This window comes from Harmonia axyridis, chromosome 2 (assembly GCF_914767665.1).
Source record: "Harmonia axyridis chromosome 2, icHarAxyr1.1, whole genome shotgun sequence".
NCBI lineage: Eukaryota > Metazoa > Arthropoda > Insecta > Coleoptera > Coccinellidae > Harmonia > Harmonia axyridis.
In genome coordinates, this window is record NC_059502.1 from 60,212,279 (window position 1) to 60,235,524 (window position 23,246).

The 23,246-nt window shown below is 35.6% G+C and overlaps 1 protein-coding gene across 8 annotated transcripts in view; it reads left to right on the forward strand.

The window, feature by feature from the left end:
- The window catches only part of LOC123673763 (tyrosine-protein kinase Abl), an 87,990-nt gene that overhangs the window by 37,648 nt on the left and 27,096 nt on the right, over positions 1 to 23,246 (forward strand). For all 8 annotated transcript variants that reach the window (XR_006746542.1, XM_045608434.1, XM_045608435.1 and 5 more), the window contains exon 5: positions 13,534 to 13,997. Coding sequence is in view for 7 of the 8 variants with exons in the window: in XM_045608434.1 (XP_045464390.1) it covers positions 13,534 to 13,997 (464 nt within the window). In the remaining variant the exon portion in view is untranslated. The remainder of the gene's footprint in view (positions 1 to 13,533; positions 13,998 to 23,246) is intronic.

Below are 23,246 nucleotides of genomic sequence, written 5' to 3' on the forward strand. Positions count from 1 at the left end.
AAAAGCAAAACTTGACCTCCTTATGAACTAATAACTAATAAACTCTTCTTGTATCCTGGCCAGTTACCTATAGCGAAAACCGATACTATTCGAGATTTCTTGTGTATAAACTCCAGACGCCTAACTTATTTTCATTCCTAAAGGGTTTAAATTATTCTTATGGCTTAACCAACCATTGTATGTAAAAAGAATGCAATATCCAATGGCTCAACGTTAACTATCACTTCTCCTACCCCCTTGCGTTGTGCAAGAATATTCTGGGGGATGTTTTCTTGGTTACAAACTTTAACTTTCTAGGCCTTCGGCCGATTAGACTTATCAATTAATTCTTTGGTTGATTCCAGATAAGTTAAATTCTTATCGCCGACAGCTGTAACAAACTTGCCGATACTGATGGCCCTATCGTAGTTCCGGTTTCCTATAACTTTGAAACAAATTTTTCACATCCTGATGTTATTTGACATTCTTTATTAGCGCACTTAAAGTGGGGCGCAGTGCCTTATGGCGGCTACTCAGCATATATTCCTTTTCCTTATGTATGTAATAAAGTAGGGACCCGCACGATGTTTTACTCTGAAAGTTCGAACTACATAGGCGTACAACTTTCCTTCCACCGTTTCATACCGAAATTCGAGGCTTTATTGTAAAAAACTGGTTATACATTTATGATTCAAAGTATTATCCATCGCTGGCTACTACTACCTACCATATTTCGGGCAGCAACGTACGAATACCGCTCTGTAAACATTTTTTTGAAGCGTTCCACGAATCGATCCATTTTTTTCACTTCTTCATAAGACCGGAAGTGCTGGTCAGCCAGGCCATGTGCCATTGAGCGAAACAAGTGATAGTCCGAGGGAGAAACGTCTGGAGAATACGGTGTGTGGGGTAGGACTTCCCATTTCAACGTTTCCAAGTATGTCTTGACCACTTTCGCAACATGGGGTCGAGCATAGTCATGCTGAAAATCACTTTAACATGTCTCTCGTTGTATTGAGGCCGTTTGTCATCAATTGCGTTCGATAACGATCGCCTATGATTGTTTCAGTCGGTTTTATCAACTCATAATACACTATGCCAACCTGGTCGCACCAAATACTGAGTATGACCTTGGAATAGTAAATATTTGGTTCGGGCGTCGACGTGGAAGCATAGCCGGGATATCCTCATGATTTTCTGTGCTTGGGATTATCGTAATGAACCCATCCCTTCCGTCTTTGCCTTGCAAGCAGCTGTTTACAAGCAAAAAAACGCCGTTAAACATCTCTCAGCCTTAACTCGTACGACGCCCAATTTCCTTGTTGCTGAATCATTTCCATGACTTTCAGGTTTTTTGAAATGGCTTTTGCGTCACTTCCAATAATCCTTTTAATTCTTGTTGCGTTTGAAGCGAGTCTTGATTATTCTGCATCTTCAAAAATCTTCCACCGCCATGCTAGTCTTCGACGTCAAAACCACTGTTCTTGAAGCGTTGAAACCACGTTCTTCCACTAATAGTGGGCTCACCATAGGTATCGTGAGAGCATTCGTAAGCCTCGGCCCGGATTTCTTTATATTAAAGCAGAATTTTTTTTATTATTGGATCAGTGGAAGATTGATTTTATGTCACCTGGGAAGTATTCAAGAGAAATATGTGTATGTATTGCAACAGCAGCTTATCGAAGGTGGCAAGGAAGACCAAGTCTCCACATACAACGTACCGCCAAAATTGCATGAAATACCTCTGTGACAAAAATGCAACATCAACAAGGCTTTGAAGTTTTTCTAACTATTCAAAGGTAGTAATGGATTTTGACATGGATTTCACGTCAGTCTCTTCGAAACTCTCCATAGAAGGTCTTGCAATTAAGAACGGCATTATCTTGTTGAAAAATCGGGTCATCCATCTCCTGAAGGAAGAGAAGTATATTGGATCTTACCACCTTATGCCATTCCACGTCCCAATACTGGCGTAAGGCACACAACTCCAAATGTTGCTGTTGATGACTCAGCGGAGCCACCAAAAACTATAAGAAAGATCACAGGAAGTCCTTCGTTTTGAAATGATCAGTCTGTTGATACTATTAATCGAAGATGGCGGTTTTGGACCTTATTTATCTGTCTTAGCCGTCCACTTCCTCGTCTACTACGTACTTGACCTTCTCTTAACCATGCTTGATAACACCGTACTACAAAAGATTGGTTTAAGAGAGATTACCACCACGTGGTTTTCCGCGTATCAGTCATACTTTGGTGCCCATTCATTTCTCCTCTGGCGCTCCTGCGATGACCAAACTTAGTAAGGTGTACGAAGTTGTACATTCATTTTTCATCTTCTTTCTTTTTACGAAGAAAATAAGTAGAGGGCAGCACTGTACGACGACAATTACAGTTTTACTCCTGTTATTATGATTTTTGTTAGGTTTTTTTTTTCACGAATATTTTAAAAATATATCAGTGTTTTGTACAAAGTTCATATCATCAATTTTTTTTGTTTGAGAAATACGAAAAGTTACAAAATTTTTTTTTCATTCGCAAATTGAAAATATATAATTTCTGTCTAGCAGATTATTGTTTAAAGAAATTATGTGAACACCTCATAAAAATCGGAGATTTGTGAGAAGAAATATCTCTAATTTCGTTGTGAACTGAGCAGCCACGTGGTGGTGCTCCCTCTTAAGACGATTAGCAATTTCTTTAATTGAAAAGCAATCTCGACGTAATCCAATAATGCGACCTCTTACGAATTCACTCAGTTGTCGCAGAATCAGTGTTGAATCCAGAAAATTTTCTCCGGGGGGTATCGGCCAAGCTCCGTAGGGGGGGGGGGGGATAAATACACCCCCTCAGACACCCCCCGGATTTAACACTGCGCACAATAAGCATAATCGCAGCCTCAAACGCGAAGAACATAAAAACAAAAGAATTGCAACCAAAAATCAAATTAAATTTTCCATGGCTACTAAATTATTCGAAATAAAATTTCAATCAATTACAACATTTAAAGAGTTCTTAACATTTCTGCCAAATTTGGTCAAAATATTTCAAGGCCTTCTTGACGTTTCATTTCTTGCCACAGAGTATACTTCCATATATGTCGAACATGTCATAATTTTTAGCAACCTGCACCTACCTGTTACTTCTTATATTCAGTTCAATCCTCGGCTAAAGAACACTTGCAAAGCTTACATGAGGTTTTTTTTAATTTTATTTGCTCGGGAAATATTCCTAATATTATTCAATTAAACGTAAGTAGTAAAATGAAAAAAAAAACATGTTTCTTGTTCAGATTCGAACCTGTGGCGTCGAGATCGATATGCTTCTAGACTAACCAAGTGTGGTGTGATGTAATGGGTGTTTTTTTTTTTTTGAGCTATAGAACTTTAAATTGCAATAAAACAACGATGGAATTCGATTGACATGAATTTCATTTATCCGCAAGATAATCTTGTGGCATTACATTTTAAATATGATTTCTGGCATATGACCGCCACGGCTGGCTCGGATGTAGTCCAATCTGGACGTCCAATTTTCGAAGACTTTTTCCAACATTTGAGGCCGTATATCGGCAATAATACGGCGAATGTTGTCTTCCAAATGGCCAAGGGTTTGTGGCTTATCCGCATAGACCGATGAGTTTACACAGCCTCACAGAAAGTAGTCTAGCGGTGTTAAATCACAAGATCTTGGAGGCCAATTCACAGGGTCCAAACGTGAAATTAGGCGGTCACCAAACGTGTCTTTCAATAAATCGATTGTGGCACGAGCTGTGTGACATGTTGCGCCGTCTTGTTGGAACCACAGCTCCTGGACATCATGGTTGTTCAATTCAGGAATGAAAAAGTTAGTAATCGTGGCTCTATAGTCTATACCGATCACCATCGACAGTAACGTTCTGGCCATCATCGTTTTTGAAGAAGTACGGACCAATGATTCCACCAGCCCATAAAGCGCACCAAACAGTCAGTTTTTCTGGATGTTACGGTGTTTCGACATTCACTTGAGGATTAGCTTCACTCCAAATGCGGCAGTTTTGTTCGTTGACGTAGCCAATCATCTAGAAGTGTGCTTCATCGCTAATGGACGTAGTGCGCGATATGTATTCCGCACAGAACCATTATTTTCGAAATGAAATTGCACTATTTGCAAGCGTTGTTCAGGCGTGAATCTATTCATGATGAATTGCCAAACCAAACTGAGAATAAATCACTTGACAGCTTTTAAATCGGTCGCCATCTTGAACAGTAATGCCAACTCAAAGTTATATACCTCGAAAAAAAAACAGCCTATATAAGGTTTTTTAATATTATTTGATCGGGAAATATTCCTAATATTATTCAATAAAACGCAAGTAGTAAAATGAAAAAAAAAAAAAAAAACATTTTGTCTGTTCAGATTCGAACCTGTGGCGTCGAGATCGATATGCCTCTAGACTAACCAAGTATGGTGTGATGTATGCAGATAATATCACAGTTTCATTCAATGGGGAATATTGAGAAGTTCAAGACTCAAAATTGTATCACGATTGATTTTCGTATTCACAAGAATGGCCCCCGTAGTTTACGAGGGAAACGTAAACTGTGAAATTTTCAGGGGGGTTGTAATTTTCCCCCAACGATTCAGTCGGTTATTATTGAAAATAATTAACCAAAACACATAAATTACATTTAGTGGCATGAATTTATAATGCCTGCGTCTTGCGCAGGTGGCTAATATCCGTTTGCCTCCTCTTAATTCGTAATTTGAGCTTATATTTTCGGCCGTCTCTAGTAAAACTGAACACAAATTCAGCAAACTTATTGGCAATATTCTTGCGAATAGGATGCCAGAGGAGGCCTGCCACTATATTTCCCCTTCCCGAGAAATTCGTGTCGTATCAACTTCGACTATATTCGTTAGATCTCCGGTAAGGGAGGGGTGTACAGGAATTCCATAAGAAGTTCGCGGTTGGTCTTGTTCGCCTGTTGTTTGTTTCGTTTCGACCACCACCCTTGTTAGACAGCAGAACATACTTTGAAAATTTATTTCAATAAAAAAAAATGCAAGTTTCCGAATTCAAAAAAAATTATTCTACCTCTTCGGAATTGAACCTGTGGCTTCGAGATGACTGGGACGATCCTTAATCCACTACGCAATGAGAGAGTAAGAAAACAAAATTGTTGTAATGTAGATAATATAAGCACCATTTTCAGAAGGGGAATATTGAAAAATTTCGAAACTTTGATTATTATTGAACTAGAATCTTACGGTAAAAAATCATAGCAGTAGGTATACGTTCAAAATTGTATAATCCTGTATATACCATTTTGTGAATATTTCAAAATTTCAATCCTTTTTTTTTCTCAAATATTCATACAGAATTTCATGAGAATAACTCTCTTTGTGAGAAAAGTTTTGCAAATCGAACGCACGGATTTTCTGATTTTAAATTTGGATTCTATAGGTACATTACAAAACTGAAACCCTAAATTTTAGTGAAAAAAAGTATTTTTGTCGATACAGATTTCTGGATTACTTAAGATATATTATATTGTCTTATTTACTGGTTGCCAGACTGGTAAGTTGTTTCACCGCTAAAATAACTGCTCTTTCATTATAATACAGGGAGGTCCAGATTTTAGTGCAATAACTTTGGCATCGGATAGAACAACTATTTCCATGAAAAATTCCTAATAACATATATCTTTCAAGCTTCGTTTTCGAGATATAGAGTGTTGAAGCCTGAAAAAATTTTTTTTTTACTTATAACTCTAATATTATTACATTCATTGTTTTAATTTTTACGTATTGAAAAGTCTTGATAATGTAATTAGGGAAGTGTCTCCTGCTAAACTTATCCAGTGGTATAGATATAGGTGTGTGATTCTTTCTGACGATCTTCGCCACTAGATTTTTTTCAGAAAAATTGTTTCATTTCTGAAATCAACAGAACTTCATTCAAAAAAGTCTCCTGAATTTTTTTGATATAATGTATCGTTTTCGAGAAAATCGAGTGGACAGCAAACACTGTCCACGAAAATCTACAAAAATTAATTTTTCAAATTTTCTCATTAGTGATAAATGAAAGTACAAACATTTCAGAAAACAAGTTTGTCAGACACTCAAACAATAAAAAATTTTCGTGAATATTTTTTATTGTTTGTGTCTGATAGATGGTCCTGCTAAAATGTTGAATTGAATGTCATCTGAAAGCGTTATAATACACTACGCCAATTTTTGTACTTTCTTTTGTCACTAATGGGAAAGGACCCCGCACGTTTAGTAAGGAAAATGGCTTTCCGTGAATTTGGCTGAATTTTTGATATGCTGTAGTTCTTGATGAACTGATCAGAAAAGTCCCTAGCCATAAAGCTCAAAAATGGACAGTTTTCGAGATATGGAGCTTTGAAAATGGATTTTTTGCAATTTTCGGGGTTTTTGCTCATCAATCAGGGAGCTCTCATTTCTGGTTTTTATGGAATTTGGATGTTCGGCGGCCAGAACCCGACTGAGAAATGATCTTCCTTGGTTATATTAGGCACCGCCATCGATAATTTTTTATACACTGCTCCACATTGGCTATGAAATGAGATACAAAATCCAAGATCTTCCATACATCTTTCCATGCCACAAGATGACGCCAGAATAATTCACATGACCGAGAAACGACATATTGTGAGATTTTCTTAAGATATTTTTAATAACTGAATCCTCATATATCTGATGTCCAATAATATCAAATATGTTAGCCGTAATGTTCATAACCAGGCATCGCGAGCTGTAATGGGGGAAAATGGGAAAATCATTATCATATATCCTCAGGGGTAACAATTGTGATCACTATTGATGTCATTTACATATGATATGTGATTTGTTTCTCATAAATCTCGATAATCTGACAATGGGGTACCAAGACATTTTCCTCAGAATGTCTCGAAATTGATGATAGCATCTCACAGACAAACGAATCCGTGAAAATGTCTGCAGTTTTGATACAATATAGTACTATCCTGGTAGATTATAGAAATCCAAGTGTTGGAAGCAAACTATGAATGGAACTTCCGATATTAACCCACGAATTCTTGAAAATATTTTTTTTCTATGAACTTTTTGAACTTCACACATACGAATGAATACTATCTAATAATATGATCGTTGGCAAAATGAATGAGTAGATCAATCAAAAACAATATAATAATGAGAATAACATTCATAATAATAATAACAATAATGATAATAAACAAACAACTTTTAAAATTATATTAGCAATCGCAAGAAATCATTTAGAATATTATGAATCGAATCGGGGGCAAAATTAATGATTTGATAACATAAAACTATATCAACGAACGTAACACAATCACAAATCATCTCAAAAATAAGAAGAAAAATCAAGCCTTTCACGCCATTGGTTATGCTCGCCATAACCAAGGAGTCAAGTATCCAAATTCCGATTTATTGAACTATGTGATCGATGCTGCCAACAGAATGAATCAATGATATTATGATGTGATGAGGTAGTATCCACCCAACCAAAGATCGAGTAGTTAGATAGGAGTTTACATGGAGTGAAAGGCTTGATTTTTCTTCTTATTTTTGAGATGATTTGTGATTGTGTTACGTTCGTTGATATAGTTTTATGTTATCAAATCATTAATTTTGCCCCGATTCGATTCATAATATTCTAAATGATTTCTTGCGATTGCTAATATAATTTTAAATGTTTTTTGTTTATTATCATTATTGTTATTATTATTATGAATGTTACTCTCATTATTATATTGTTTTTGATTGATCTACTCATTCATTTTGCCAACGATCATATTATTAGATAGTACCTATTCATTCGTATGTGTGAAGTTCAAAAAGTTCATAGAAAAAAAAATATTTTCAAGAATTCGTGGGTTAATATCGGAAGTTCCATTCATAGTTTGCTTCCAACACTTGGATTTCTATATTATACCAGGATAGTACTATATTGTATCAAAACTGCAGACATTTTCACGGATTCGTTTGTCTGTGAGATGCTATCATCAATTTCGAGACATTCTGAGGAAAATGTCTTGGTACCCCATTGTCAGATTATCGAGATTTATGAGAAACAAATCACATATCATATGTAAATGACATCAATAGTGATCACAATTGTTATCCCTGAGGATATATGATAATGATTTTCCCATTTTCCCCCATTACAGCTCGCGATGCCTGGTTATGAACATTTCGGCTAACATATTTGATATTATTGGACATCAGATATATGAGGATTCAGTTATTAAAAATATCTTAAGAAAATCTCACAATATGTCGTTTCTCGGTCATGTGAATTATTCTGGCGTCATCTTGTGGCATGAAAAGATGTATGGAAGATCTTGGATTTTGTATCTCATTTCATAGCCAATGTGGAGCAGTGTATAAAAAATTATCGATGGCGGTGCCTAATATAACCAAGGAAGATCATTTCTCAGTCGGGTTCTGGCCGCCGAACATCCAAATTCCATAAAAACCAGAAATGAGAGCTCCCTGATTGATGAGCAAAAACCCCGAAAATTGCAAAAAATCCATTTTCAAAGCTCCATATCTCGAAAACTGTCCATTTCTGAGCTTTATGGCTGAGGACTTTTCTGATCAGTTCATCAAGAACTACAACATATCAAAAATTCAGCCAAATTCACGGAAAGCCATTTTCCCTACTAAACGTGCGGGGTCCTTTGAGAAATTGATTTTTGTAGTTTTTGTGAGTGGTATTTGCTTTGTACTTGATTATTTACATTCTATGAAAATAATTCAAGAGACCTCTTTTTATAAATCTTTGGTGTAGATTTTCATAAGAAAAGGATCATCGCACCCCTATATCTTCGCCACTGGATAATTTTGGCAGGAAACGTAACAATACTAGAGTTATAAGAAAGATTTTTTCTTCAAACTCTAACACCCTGTATCTCGAAAACGAAGCTTGTTAGGATATATGTTTATAGAAATTTTTTTCATGAAAATAGTTGTATCTGACGCTAAAGCTATATATATATATACGAAAATTTTGACATAATTATTAAAAAAATGACTTAGATCAAAATACATATTATTTCTATGATTGTTAATGGTAATGCTTCGTGTATTAGTCTTCAGTGTAGCTGTTTCTCATTGAAACTGATAGTAGAAATTTCAACATTTTTTCTAACGTTAAGTTAGACTTTTCAGTAACTAAGTGGATATTAATTCATTCATATCCAGGAAAAATCTTGGGTTCGTCGAAATAACACTATAAACATCGCGAACGATGAGAACTAACGATGCTTGTTGTCTATGGTTTGACATTTGAGAATGTCAAACTGTATTGACTTGACATTTCTGTTTAGTAAAGTTTGACAATTTATCCTGAATCGTTTAACGGTAGAACAGTGCTTCCGAATTGTGGAAATTCACTTTGAAAAAAATTAATCTGTTCGCGAAGTTCATAGAGGCACTTCGACCATTTTACAGTCAATATAATCGACCTAGTAAGTGAGCAATTCGCTCAGTTCTTGATCGTTTTCGTACTAATTTCACTCTTCTCGAAAAAAATGTTGCTGTTGTAGCGCGAAATTTTGATACGTCGCCGTTCTCAACTTGTTGGCCTTTGTCCATCGATTACGTGGAAAATTTGACGTAAGGATCTTGGCTCACGTGCTTATAAAATACATCTCGTGCAACAATTGACACCATATGACCATCGTTTACGTCACATTTCAGCTGATTGTGCTAAACTGGCCGAATGAGCATCTTTACCGAAGAATTGTGTTTAGTGATGAAGCTCAATTCTGGTTGAATGGGCTTCATCAATAAGCCACATATGCCGTATATGTAGTAAATATAATCTCCCAAGCCATTAACGAATCACCATATTACATCCATTAAAATTGACTGTTTGGTGCGGTTCGAGGTAGATTCACACCAACATCGATAGCGGTAAAAGAGAATAAATGAAAAAAATTGAAAATTGCAACTGGACACTGAATTTCAAGCTCAATCGAAAAATCGGAACTATCATTATTTTTGAGAAATTCTTTGATATCACTCAGAGAGAATCCTTTGGAATGGTGGAGAAAAAATAAGGAAATCTACCCTTTATTTTCGAAAGTAACGATTATATGTCTCTCTATTGTGGCTACATCTGTCCTATTATTTCCGAAGGGTGGACAAACCTATACCAACAGAGGAGCGGACTGATAGGGAAAAGACTCTGATTATTTTTTAATGCTTTCTCCAGTTTATATTTTATATTCATGTGAATTATGTTTCTCAATATTATATTAATTTACATATAATATTTCTATACAGTACAGTCTGTCCCAATAAAAATTTGAACCGCTCCTAAAAATCAGAATGAAGCATTTGTTGGCATCAACCCTTATCATTTTTTTATATAGACAAGAGATGCCGAGTGTTGGTTAGTTTGAAAGATATTTTATGGTTTACTACTCATGAAATAATGTAATACATATTGAAATTGCAGTCAAAATAAGATGTTGACCACAGTTGAATCGCCAAATTCGAGATACTAAGAGTTCTTATAATCCAAATATAATTTTCAAGTTCTGCATTAGTGAGAAAGAATTCCTAGAAAGACATTGTTCCGAAAAAACAAAACAAACTCTCGATGGAAATTCGTCCCCCTCAAAACAGAAGTTGACCTGTTGTTTTTTAATCTTCGAAAATTTTCCGTTTCTGAGTTCTGGGGGAGGAGGGGGGTTGAATTTTCGTAATATCATAAGGGCATCTGATTTTTTCGAAAAAAAAATCGAAAAAACACGTTGCTAAGTAATATTTCAGCAAAAATCATGAGTGCTGGTGGCAAGAAAAATCCGAGTCGTAGACGAGGATTTTTGCACCTGCACAAATGCTTTTTGCTGAAAAAATATTACCTTGCATTTTGGTTTTTGATTTTTCCAAAAAAATTGAATGCGCGAAAGGTATGCGACAAGACTATTTCATCAGACCATAATTACTTTGTTTCAAAGATACTGCAATCTTTCATGAAAATAGCTGTCGAGATATGCCGCGAGTACACTCGAAAAAACTGCTGACAGGTGCCGTCATACAGTTTTCCTATCTATAATAGTAAAATTGGCTCCCATTCCAACACGAATGCGCTCTCAAAAATACCAACAATTCAGATTAAGTTTGTCAATAGAATAGTATATTCTAAAACAAGTTGCAGAATGGGCTCATATTCGAGCAACGAAGCAGCGAGTTTTCGAACGCAAGAGTGTTGGAATTGCCTTCTGCAACGATTATTAGACGATATTTTCTCTATTTCAGTCAAGTTTTGTGAAATATTGTCGAAATTCAATGAAAAATTCAGATTATACATCCTAGTTACTTTTGTATTTTATCTTGGCAGTTGGTGGGACTGTTACGAAAATTGACAGTTTACGGAATTTGAATCGTACGTTTTGAATTTTGAAATGATTTATAATTACGCATTAAATTCGTGAATTGTTTCTGACGAAGTCGATTTAACACCACCAGAATTAAGGGAAATTGCGAATAATGTTGCAAATCATTTCACTAAGTCCAAATTATATTATATTGAAAACTGTGTGTTATTGTGTGTTGAATTTGATAGGATCGGAAGTCAGTGTAGACAACCAAAAAACGAAAAATATATCTGAAAACAATGCTGTAATGGGTTCAGTTCAGCACTGTTTTTAGTACCACTCATTACGATACTGAAATAGAGAATAGTAATTTACGTAACAAGTCCGGGAAATAGGGTTTTTTTGGACGAATAGACAAAATTCCAGGACGAGCGTAAGCGAGTCCTCTGTGAGTCCAAAATAGTATATTCTAACACAAGTTGCAGAATGGCTCATATTCCAACACGAATGCGAAATTCGAAAACGAGCGACGAAGGAGCTAGTTTTCGAACGCAAGAGTGTTGGAATTGCCTTCTGCAACGAGTATTAGACGATATTTTCTCTATTTCAGTCAAGTTTTGTGAAATATTGTCGAAATTCAATGAGAAATTCAGATTATATATCCTAGTGACTTTTGTATTGTATCTTGGCAGTTGGTGTGACTGTTACGAAAATTGACAGATTACGGAATTTGAATATGAATCGTACGTTTCGAATTTGGAAATAATTTACAATTACGCATTAGGTTCGTGAATTATGTTTGACGAAATCGATTGAACACCACCAGAATTAGAAGAATTTGCGAATAATATTGCACATCATTTCATTATATCCAAATTATATTATATTCACAATTTTTGACGTTTGTTGAAATTTGGTAGGATTGGAAGTCAGTATAGACAACCAGAAAACGAAAAATATTTCTGAAAACGATGACAGATTACGGAATTTGAATTTAGAACTGTAATTAACTCATTACGATACTGAAATAGAGAAAAACCATTTTCGGGCGTGTTGCGTACAATATTTTTTCGGCAACCGTGTAGAATAACACTATTGCTGCTGCTTTCCATATTTTATTGCCATTGCGGTCAAAAAACATACAAATTCTTGACAACTAATTTCATATGAACTGTCATCCGTTTTTTCGGTTACTATGGTAATGATCAACTGCATTTATTAAAAATATACCTACCAAGATTTTCATATTCACAATGACACAAACGACGTGATTCTTTTCCGGCCTAGTCCGGAAAGTACGTACTTCCCGGACTAGGCCGAAAAAGAATCATAGAATCCCTATCAACCGAGATAACGGCTGACAGTTCATATGAAATTAGTTGTCAAAAATTTGCATGTTTTTTTATCGCAATCGCAATAAAATATGTAAAGCAGCAGCGATAGTTTTATTTTACATGGTTGCCGAAAAAATATTGTACGCAACAAGCCCGAAAATGGTTTTTTTGGACTCATAGACTTCCATTGTCCATTGTCTATTCGTCCAAAAAAACCCTATTTTCCGGACTTGTTACGTAAATTACTATTTTCGGCAACCGTCCGGAAAGTGCTCACTTCCCGGACGCTTTTTCTCTGAGAAAGAAGCATTTCCCGGCCTAGTCCGGAAAGTACGTACTTCCCGGACTAGGCCGGAAAAGAAGCATAGAATCCATAGCAACCGAGATAACGACTGACAGTTCATATGAAATTAGTTGTCAAAAATTTGCATGTTTTTCGATCGCAATCGCAATAAAATATGGAAAGCAGCAGCGATAGTGTTATTCTACATGGTTGCCGAAAAAATATTGTACGCAACACGCCCGAAAATGGTTTTTTTGGACTCACAGACTTCCAGGACTCGCTTACGCTCGTCCTGGAATTTTGTCTATTCGTCCAAAAAACCCTATTACCCGGACTTAATACGTAAATTACTATTATATTTAATTCATATTTGAGCGTTTGTGATAGGTGGAAATTACGACGAGGAAAATATTCGTTGGGAGACCCTGTATGATTGAAAATATCGACGATAACTCATCATCTACGGTTTTTCTCCGACGTGGTTCATCCCCACCGGGGAGTGAAATACATCTCCCGAGATACATCTCGAAATTGAAGCCTCCGCGGGTTCGAATGTCTCCCGAGCCGCCACTGATGTATCGTTATGTTATTTTTACAGGTACGAGGGTAGAGTATATCACTATCGGATCAACGAAGACGGGGAGGGCAAGGTATACGTGACGGCGGAGAGTAAATTCAGCACGTTGGCCGAACTGGTACACCACCATTCCATGCTGTCTGACGGCCTAATAACGCAACTGCTCTATCCCGCCCCCAAGCACAACAAGCCGACGGTCTTCCCCCTCAGTCCGGAGCCGGACGAATGGGAGATAAACAGGACCGACATCGTGATGAGGCACAAGCTCGGAGGCGGCCAGTACGGCGACGTTTACGAGGCGGTATGGAAGCGGTACAACATGACGGTGGCCGTCAAGACCCTGAAGGAAGACACCATGGCCCTGAAGGACTTCCTGGAGGAGGCGGCCATCATGAAGGAGATGAAGCATCCCAACCTGGTGCAGCTGATGGGCGTCTGCACGAGAGAGCCGCCGTTCTACATCATAACGGAGTTTATGAGCAAGGGTATGTTTCAACCTAGACAAGTAGATGTTCTTTGTAGACTTTCTTGATGTTAGTTAGATCATAGTGTTGTAGTTGACTTTTGCCTCCGGCTGTAAGCGTACAAATTTGTACTTTTAACTCCTTTCATGACAGGAGGTAGAACTGATCACTACAATTATAAAGGGAAGGTATACAAGGTGTTCCACCATCGTTTCGCTCCTTCATGATGAACCTCTAAAATTTTCGTTTTTTTTTTGACACAGTATCATTAAGTTTGAAACAGAAAGGTTATCGGGTATGTAGTCAAACTTGAACAATTTTAGCTTTTTATTGCTTCAGCCAAGCTTTCGGACAATAACTTGTCCTTCTTCAGGTCTAAAATCAATGTGAGTCTTAAATGTTAAAATTTTTTCAATGTCCATATACAATATGCAACTTGCAAGGAATAACTACTTTTCTCAATCTTAACAATAGAATCAAACAACTAGTGAAATCTTAAAAAATGTTTGATGTTTGATTCTATTGTTAAGATTGAGAAAAGTATAGTTATTCCTTGCAAGTTGCATACCTATTGTATATAGACATTGAGGTAATTTCAACATTTAAGACTCACATTGATTTTAGCCCTGAAGAAGGACAAGTTATTGTCCGAAAGCTTGGCTGAAGCAATAAAGAGCTAAAATTGTTCAAGTTTCACTACATACCCGATAACCTTTCTGTTTCAAATTATAAATTGTTAGTCGAGATTTGCAAGTAGTATCATTAAGATCCATCAGTGCTAAATTCTCAAATTGTTCGGAAATACACAGGGTGTGCCACGGGCGTAGCCAGGTTTCACCTCCGGGGGTTTTAAAGATTCAGATTATCGACTGCGGCTGCGCGAAGGTTGGTTATACATTTATGTTGCCTCTTTTTATTTGAAAAAACGGTGACATCTTCACATTTCGGGAGGGGGGGGGGTTGAACCCTCTAACCCGCCCTTGCGGTGTGCCGAAAAAGTGTGAATATTTAATGATATTTTTTTTCTTATGGTACACCTTGTTGCATGGAATATTTGAAACCAAGTTCGTTCGAAGTTTCATATGCTTAAAACTTGCCCTTTTTGAAATATTTAGATTTCTCCTGAATTTTTCGGAAAACTTTACGAGTCTAAAAAGAAAGAAATTATTGGAATATTTTTTTTTTTAAATTGAATATTAGAAGAACGAAGGTATAGTATATCCAAAGTCTTTTGGAGGAAGACAGAATATTTCGATTATATAAGGGTTGTCCAAGTTTCCAGAAATTCCTTTGTGGTCATCGAATATACTCTAAAATGAACTCCGGTATTTAGCGGATCGCGGTATCCACTTCGAAGGTACATCTGAGCTAACGTTTTATTTATTTATATAGGGCAAACCATTTTACATATAAACAAATAAACCAAATGAACCATGAAAAAAAAACACACAATCATGTGGAAAAACAAAATTAATGAAAATTATTAAGTGATCTGAAATAATTCTTCAGTTGAAATAATGATACATTGAAAAGATCAACCTCCACCGAACCAGCAGCCCTCAATGCTCTATCGAGAGGATTGTTCATTCCGTAATTGGTTCTACTAAAATTTATATTGAATTGTTCCCAGGTTCTGAAATTCCTTTGAGGAACGTTTAAATTTATCCTTTGAAGAAGGAAAGGGCTGTCAATGAAATTATGCAGAATTTTGTATACATTATATGCATTATATCAAAATTATGTCTTCTGGCTTCAAGAGATATAAGGGTTAATTTTTCTCGAATCTCATCATTCTCCATTATAGTTTTGATGGACTAGTTCAAGTAACTTTGGATATTCTATAATTAGGTACTGATTTTTCGATAATCATTGAGAACCCCAATGGGTGTTCAAAATGAGACGATTCATTGTTGACTTATTCAAACGTTAATATTGGTTTTATTCCAACTGGTATACCCTGAATATAATTTTTTATTAGGTACGTTTCAAATTTGTTATGTTCAAAAATTTCTACAAAATGAGAAAATCAAATATAGAGTGTGTCATTTGGAATAAGCTCGATATTAACCTTTGAATAAGTCATCACTGAATCGTCTTCTTTCGAACATTCAGTAGAGTCATCAATAATTATCAAAATGTCATTACTTAACTGCGTTCTTTTCATTTTCAAATTCTCATTTGAATAAATTCATTGTTCATTATTCCAAAGACCCTCAAATTTTTAATGAAAAACTAGTCGCTCACCGGCTGCACACGACTTTCTGTCAGGCAACCCAAAATACACCCTTCGAAGTGTCAAGTTATACTCTATGTTTGTTCGCTCGGTCGGAGGAAAAGGAAAAGCTCTTTTTTCTTTTCTGTACAATTTTTTAGGAAATATTTTGATGTATAAACCTTCTAATGACAGTAATGAACACAACAAAAAAAGATTTATCCAATTTGGTGCAGTCATTTTAACGTGATGCCCTGAAATAATTTCCATAGATCCTTTTTTATATATGCAGGTTGGAGACTTTGACTAGTACGTATATTTCAATCGAAGATTTCTGAGATCAAATGAAACACTTTTTTCCTTTACCATTTTTTCCGATTCTGCTCGCTTACAAATATACAGGCTGTTGAAAATCCATAAAAAAATTCAATTTTTTCTTATATCTCGCTAATGGAATGGAAACGAAGGGAATTATTTTGAGAATATAGTTTTTTATTGGTGTGATGAATCTATTCCGAATATAAAATTCCATCAAAGTCCGGTACAATCCAGAATGCCCCCTATACTGAGAAAAAACATAGAATTGGAAAAAATAGTAAAGGAAAATGTGTTTCTTTTGAGTATAGGAATCTTCAGTTGAAATATATGTACAAGTCAAATACTCAACCTGTAGGTTTACGTAGATGTAAATATATCAAAAAAAGTTTAGACCGTTTAGACGTTTAGAGCATCTGAACAAACATTCATCCCATACGATTGGAAAATTCAATGAAAAACAGGGTGTTCTATGAGAAAAAACATATATATTTTTCTCATGGAACACCCTGTTTTCTATTGAATTTTCCAATCGTATGGGATGATCATTTAACTTTTTTGGTATACCCTGTGTACTTCCAAACAATTTGAAAATGAAGCCCTAATTATAATGATGATAATAATACTGTGTTGGAAAAAAAATCGAAAATTTCAGCGCTTTACTGTAATAGAGCATCGCGTCAATGATGGGACATCCTGTAGATTAGTTGAACGTTGTATTTATGACAGTTATCAATTATAAATTAACATTTTATGTTGTACAGCCGAAACAATTTATTCATTAATTCAACATAATTTTGTGCACATTTGAAATAATTTGCCAAAAAAAATTTCCTTCCACCCCTTATTCTCTCACTCACCTGATTTCCAAAAAGCTAGAAAATTTATAATAATTATTTATAATACAAGTGCAGAAGGCATTGATATTCTTCCACAAGTTCAAAATTCAAAAACGAGCCACGAAGTGGAGAGTTTTTGAATGAACGAGTGGTAGAATGAGCCTTCTGTACGAGTATTTTACATTATTTTCTCTAATTCATTGCATTTGTATTGAAATCAATGGAATATTTCCATAAATATCATTTAGTGATTTTTGCATTCAAACATGTTAGTTGGCAGAACTGATTTCTTTAAGGCAAATTGATGAATTGACAGATAAAGCCGTGGCGGAAAGTTCGGAGTACCAACATATAATAAAAAAATATAACCATGAAAACTGTGCGTTTCTGATATATTCTCGCACGATTTTGAACAAGATGTGGAAGAATGAACGGAATCACCATAGAATTAGAGAAATAATGTTTCATTATCAGATGCATCATCTGGCAAGCACGCTGAGATTGCGAGATGAAGTTTTGAAAATTCCTCACTATGTTATAATTCGTGTATGCTTCGGTGTAAAAAAGGACAACTTAATTTAAGGGTGCCAAGAATGTACGAGAAGATAGCAAAGTTATGATAGACATCGTTATTCTCAACTTGCTTCCCACAAGCTTGTAATTTAGAAAGAATAATCTCTTAAACGTTCAATATGTATATACGAACAGCTTAACTAATCTGGCGGCTCAAATTGTCTGTCTGACGAGTATACAATGCGGCCCAGGAATTTTACCCCGAACTAATTAATGTCAAGCTGAAATTGGCACAGATGTATTGAGTTTTCTCAACAACAATATTGAAAGTTCCGAAGTTTCTCGTGCCGGCAACACCCTTTTCCAGGCCTGGAGGGGGGGCCTGGAATGCTGGAATTTATGGCGCCCCGAGGGAACTCATACTCGTATTACAAATAAAATATTCATCCGGTTTCGTTCGTTGAGGTACCACACGAAACGGAAATCGATAGTCTACCGTTTTTAGTAGTTTTAGATACATTAAGGACACTTTCGGCTGACCTGGAAGCTCCGGAGACTCGTGAACTTGCAACATTTCACAAGATAACGTTTCGTTCTGCCTATATGGCCAGAAAGATCGAAATCAATATTCTGCTCCGCAAGAGTAAAGGAAGTTCAGTCATTTCGAGAAGGTTTCAAAGGGTCTATTTTTCCTTAATCAAGTTTTGAGCAATCTAAAGTTTTAACTGTGCACTTCCAACATTCCACAGGTCAACGTTTTGTATTTCCACTATGGCCAGCAGAAGTTAAGGAAGTTCACATTTTGAGACTGTTTCGAAAGTGTCTATTTTATTTCACCAATTTTTGAGGAATCTTTGCCTGTGCACTTTCGATATTTCACAAGTCAACGTTTCGTTTTTCAATATGGCCAGAAAGATCGAAATCAATATTCTGCTCCGCAAAAGTTAAGGAAGTTCACATTTTGAGACTGTTTCAAAAGTGTCTATTTTATTTCACCAATTTTTGAGAAATCTAAAGGTTTTCTGGTGTACTTCCAACATTTCATGGGTCAACGTTTCGTTTTTCAATATGGCCAGAAAGATCGAAATCAATATTCTGCTCCGCAAAAGTTAAGGAAGTTCACATTTTGAGACTGTTTCAAAAGTGTCCATTTTATTTCACCAATTTTTGAGGAATCTTTGCCTATGCACTTCCGATATTTCACAAGTCAACGTTTCAATATGGCCAGAAAGATCGAAATCAATATTTTGCTCCGCAAAAGTTAAGGAAGTTCACATTTTGAGACTGTTTCAAAAGTGTCCATTTTATTTCACCAATTTTTGAGGAATCTTTGCCTATGCACTTCCGATATTTCACAAGTCAACGTTTCAATATGGCCAGAAAGATCGAAATCAATATTCTGCTCCGCAAAAGTTAAGGAAGTTCACATTTTGAGACTGTTTCAAAAGTGTCCATTTTATTTCACCAATTTTTGAGGAATCTTTGCCTATGCACTTCCGATATTTCACAAGTCAACGTTTCAATATGGCCAGAAAGATCGAAATCAATATTTTGCTCCGCAAAAGTTAAGGAAGTTCACATTTTGAGACTGTTTCAAAAGTGTCCATTTTATTTCACCAATTTTTGAGGAATCTTTGCCTGTGCACTTCCGATATTGCACAAGTCAACGTTTCGTTTTTCAATATGGCCAGAAAGATCGAAATCAATATTCTGCTCCGCAAAAGTTGAGGAAGTTCACATTTTGAGACTGTTTCAAAAGTGTCTATTTTATTTCACCAATTTTTGAGAAACCTAAAGGTTCACTTGTGCACTTCTAACATTTCACAGGTCAACGTTTCGTTTTTCCAATATTTCCAGGAAGATCGGAATCAATATTCTGCTCCACAAAAGTTCAGAGTAATTTTTTGTTACTACTAATTTTTTAATGTTCTTCTTCCTCTTTTAGAAGGCACATTGCCTATTTTATTCCGTTTCTTTTTTCGAAAAATTGAAAAAATTAAGTTCAGTAAAGAGAGCCTCATCGAACATCAACCACAGTTTGACAACGCATTCGAATATTTTAGATCAGATTGTTGAAGTAACCTTGATCAATTCTTCTCCAGAGTTGCGATAAAATCAGTCTGAGTTCTTAAAGTGTATGTGGAGGTCGTTGGCGAGAATCCAAAGCTCTTTGTAGCTGATACCGAGTGTGTTCAATCGGACTGGAAAACCATGGATTTCCAGAGGTTAATCGATAACTCATGCACGATGGGGTGGAGCATTATCGTTCAAAATTAAGAAATTTGTTCGAATAGCAGCATGAAACGAAGGAATAATATTGCCAATAACTTGATCTATGTATATTAGCGCGTTCATGGCAGCATCAAGCACCAACAGTTCTGTACAGGGTGGGCAAATTTCGATGTTTTAGCACTACAACTTTTAAACCAGACGGGATAGCCAAAATCTGATACCCCATTCTCGGTCTCTTTTTCTGAGAAACTTACAAGGGTAGTATTCATTTTTGGCCACCTTTTTTTGTTTTCGAGTTATAAGCGAAAATTGGAAAAATGGCGATATCGAAAAACATTCATATCTCCGTTGATATTGATGATATTTTTTACGTAGAATCCAGTGGCGTACTCGTCTTTTCAAAAGGGTTCATGTTCAATCAAATTGTTTTTGAGTCGTTCAAATATTGACCTGTGCGGTTGACTTCTTTCTGGAAAACTATTCAAATAGTCTTGTGATGCTGCATCCTCATTATAATTGCACCTAATGTAACATTCGAGCATATTGAACTTTTCGTTATTTCCATAATTCATTTTGAAATAGAAAAATATACAAGTATTTCGAAACAATGATACTCGTTGCGCTGATTTCATTTCAAATGATATAAATTGATGATTTGACAGTCAAAGCTCGAATCTCTATGATAGCAGTCCATTATTCTGTGAGAAATTGAGTAAAAAGCATAGAAATGAAGAAACTATTAGAAGGAGACTGTGGCAATGATACAATGCTAAATTTTTCTGTGCTCATCAACATTTGAAACCATAGAAATATTGAGACACTTAGGTGAGAAAAGTTTTTGACCATTTTCCATTATTTATATTGATACAAACTATACGATGTTATATATTTTTGAAATCAGGAAAAATTAAGCTTTCAAAAAATGTCACAGAAATATAGTGTTCCCATTTAAAAAAACGCAACTTTGGGTCATAGCTTCGTAATTAGAAACCCTTTTGAAAAGACGAGTACGCCACTGGATTCTACGTAAAAAAGTGCCTGTATAATGTTTAAATTTCAGAGCTCTATCATCAATATAAACGGAGATATTAATGTTTTTCGATATCGCCATTTTTCCAATTTTCGCTTATAACTCGAAAACAAAAGAAGGTGGCCCAAAACGAAAACTACCCTTTTCAGTTTCTCAGAAAAAGAGATCGAGAAGTGGGTATCAGATTTTGTCTATCACCTCTGGTTTAAAAGTTGTAGTGCTAAAACATCGAAATTTGCCCACCCTGTACTTCCATTCAAACAAAATTATGACAAATTCAATCAACAAATCAACATTTTTCATTTGAATTAATATGAAATTGTTAGTTATTGAAAACAGAAAGTTTTTGTTTCTGAAGATCGTTCCTGAAAGATTCTGTGAATTCGAAAAACTTCATATGAAATGAAGGTTTTCATGCCCGTCGGGAATTAAGAAATGTTGGTGCCCTCGGGTGATATACAAACTCTCGAGCCACTTGCCATAAATATCTATTTCGTATCGTTAATAATAATGAAGCTATATGGATCTTTTAGCGGAGGCGTGAGGTGCACTTTGAATTTGGGATTACGTGAAAAATACATTTCTGTGACTTATTCAGAATTGCTCGAGTTTTATGGTTGAGAGATATGGTTTTAAAATATTTGTGTGGGTTTAAGAATGGCTTGGTAGAAGATTAACGAACTCATCAGGTACCCACTACTACAGAAAAATCAAAATCATTCTTCTGCCTCACAAAACTTAAGGAAGTTCAGACATTTTGAGACTGTTTCAAAACTGTCCATTTTTTCTTGATCAATTTTTGAGAAATCTGAAGGTTTACCTGTATATTTTCAACGTTTGACAGGTCAACATTTCGTTTTTCCAATATGGCAAGAAAGATCGAAATCAATATTCTGCTCCGCAAAAGTAAAGGAAGTTCGGGCATTTCGAGACTGTTTCTGAAGTGTCCATTTTTTCTTCATCAATTTTTGAGAAATCTAAAGGTTTACCCGTGAACTTGCAACATTTCACAAGTCAACGTTTAGTTTTTTCGATATGGCCAGAGAAATCAAAATCAATCTTCTGCCTCACTAAACCTAAGGAAGTTCAGACATTTTGAGACTGTTTCAAAAGTGTCCATTTTTTCTTGATCGATTTTTGAGAAATCTGAAGGTTTACCTGTATATTTTCAACGTTTGACTGGTCAACATTTCGTTTTTCCAATATGGCCAGAAAGATCGAAATCAATATTCTGCTCCGCAAAAGTAAAGGAAGTTCAGGCAGTTCGAGATTGTTTCAAAAGTGTCCATTTTTCTTCATCAATTTTTGAGAAATCTAAAGGTTTACCCGTGAACTTGCAACATTTCACAAGTTAACGTTTCGTTTTTTCGATATGGCCAGAGAAATCAAAATCAATCTTCTGCCTCACAAAACTTAAGAAAGTTCAGACATTTTGAGACTGTTTCAAAAGTGTCCATTTTTACTTGATCAATTTTTGAGAAATCTGAAGGTTTACCTGTGTATTTTCAACATTTCACAGGTCAGCGTTTCGTTTTTCCAATATGGCCAGAAAGATCGAAATCGATATTCTGCTCCGCAAAAGTAAAGGAAGTTCAGGCATTTCGAGATTGTTTCAACAGTGTCCATTTTTTCTTCATCAATTTTTGACAAATTTAAAGGTTTACCCGTGAACTTGCAACATTTCACGAGTCAACGTTTCGTTTTTTCGATATGGCCAGAGAAATCAAAATCAATCTTCTGCCTCACAAAAGTTAAGGAAGTTCAGACATTTTGAGACTGTTTCAAAAGTGTCCATTTTTTCTTGATCAATTTTTGAGAAATCTAATTTTCAACATTTCACAGATCAACGTTTCGTTTTTCCAATATGGCCAGAAAAATCGAAATCAATATTCTACTCTGCAAAAGTATAGGAAGCTCAGGCATTTCGAGATTGTTTCAAAAGTGTCCATTTTTCTTCATCAATTTTTGAGAAATCTAAACTTGTAACATTTCACAAGTCAACGTTTCGTTTTTTCGATATGGCCAGAGAAATCAAAGTCAATCTTCTGCCTCACAAAACTTGAGGAAGTTCAGACATTTTGAGACTGTTTCAAAAGTGTCCATTTTTTCTTGATCAATTTTTGACAAAT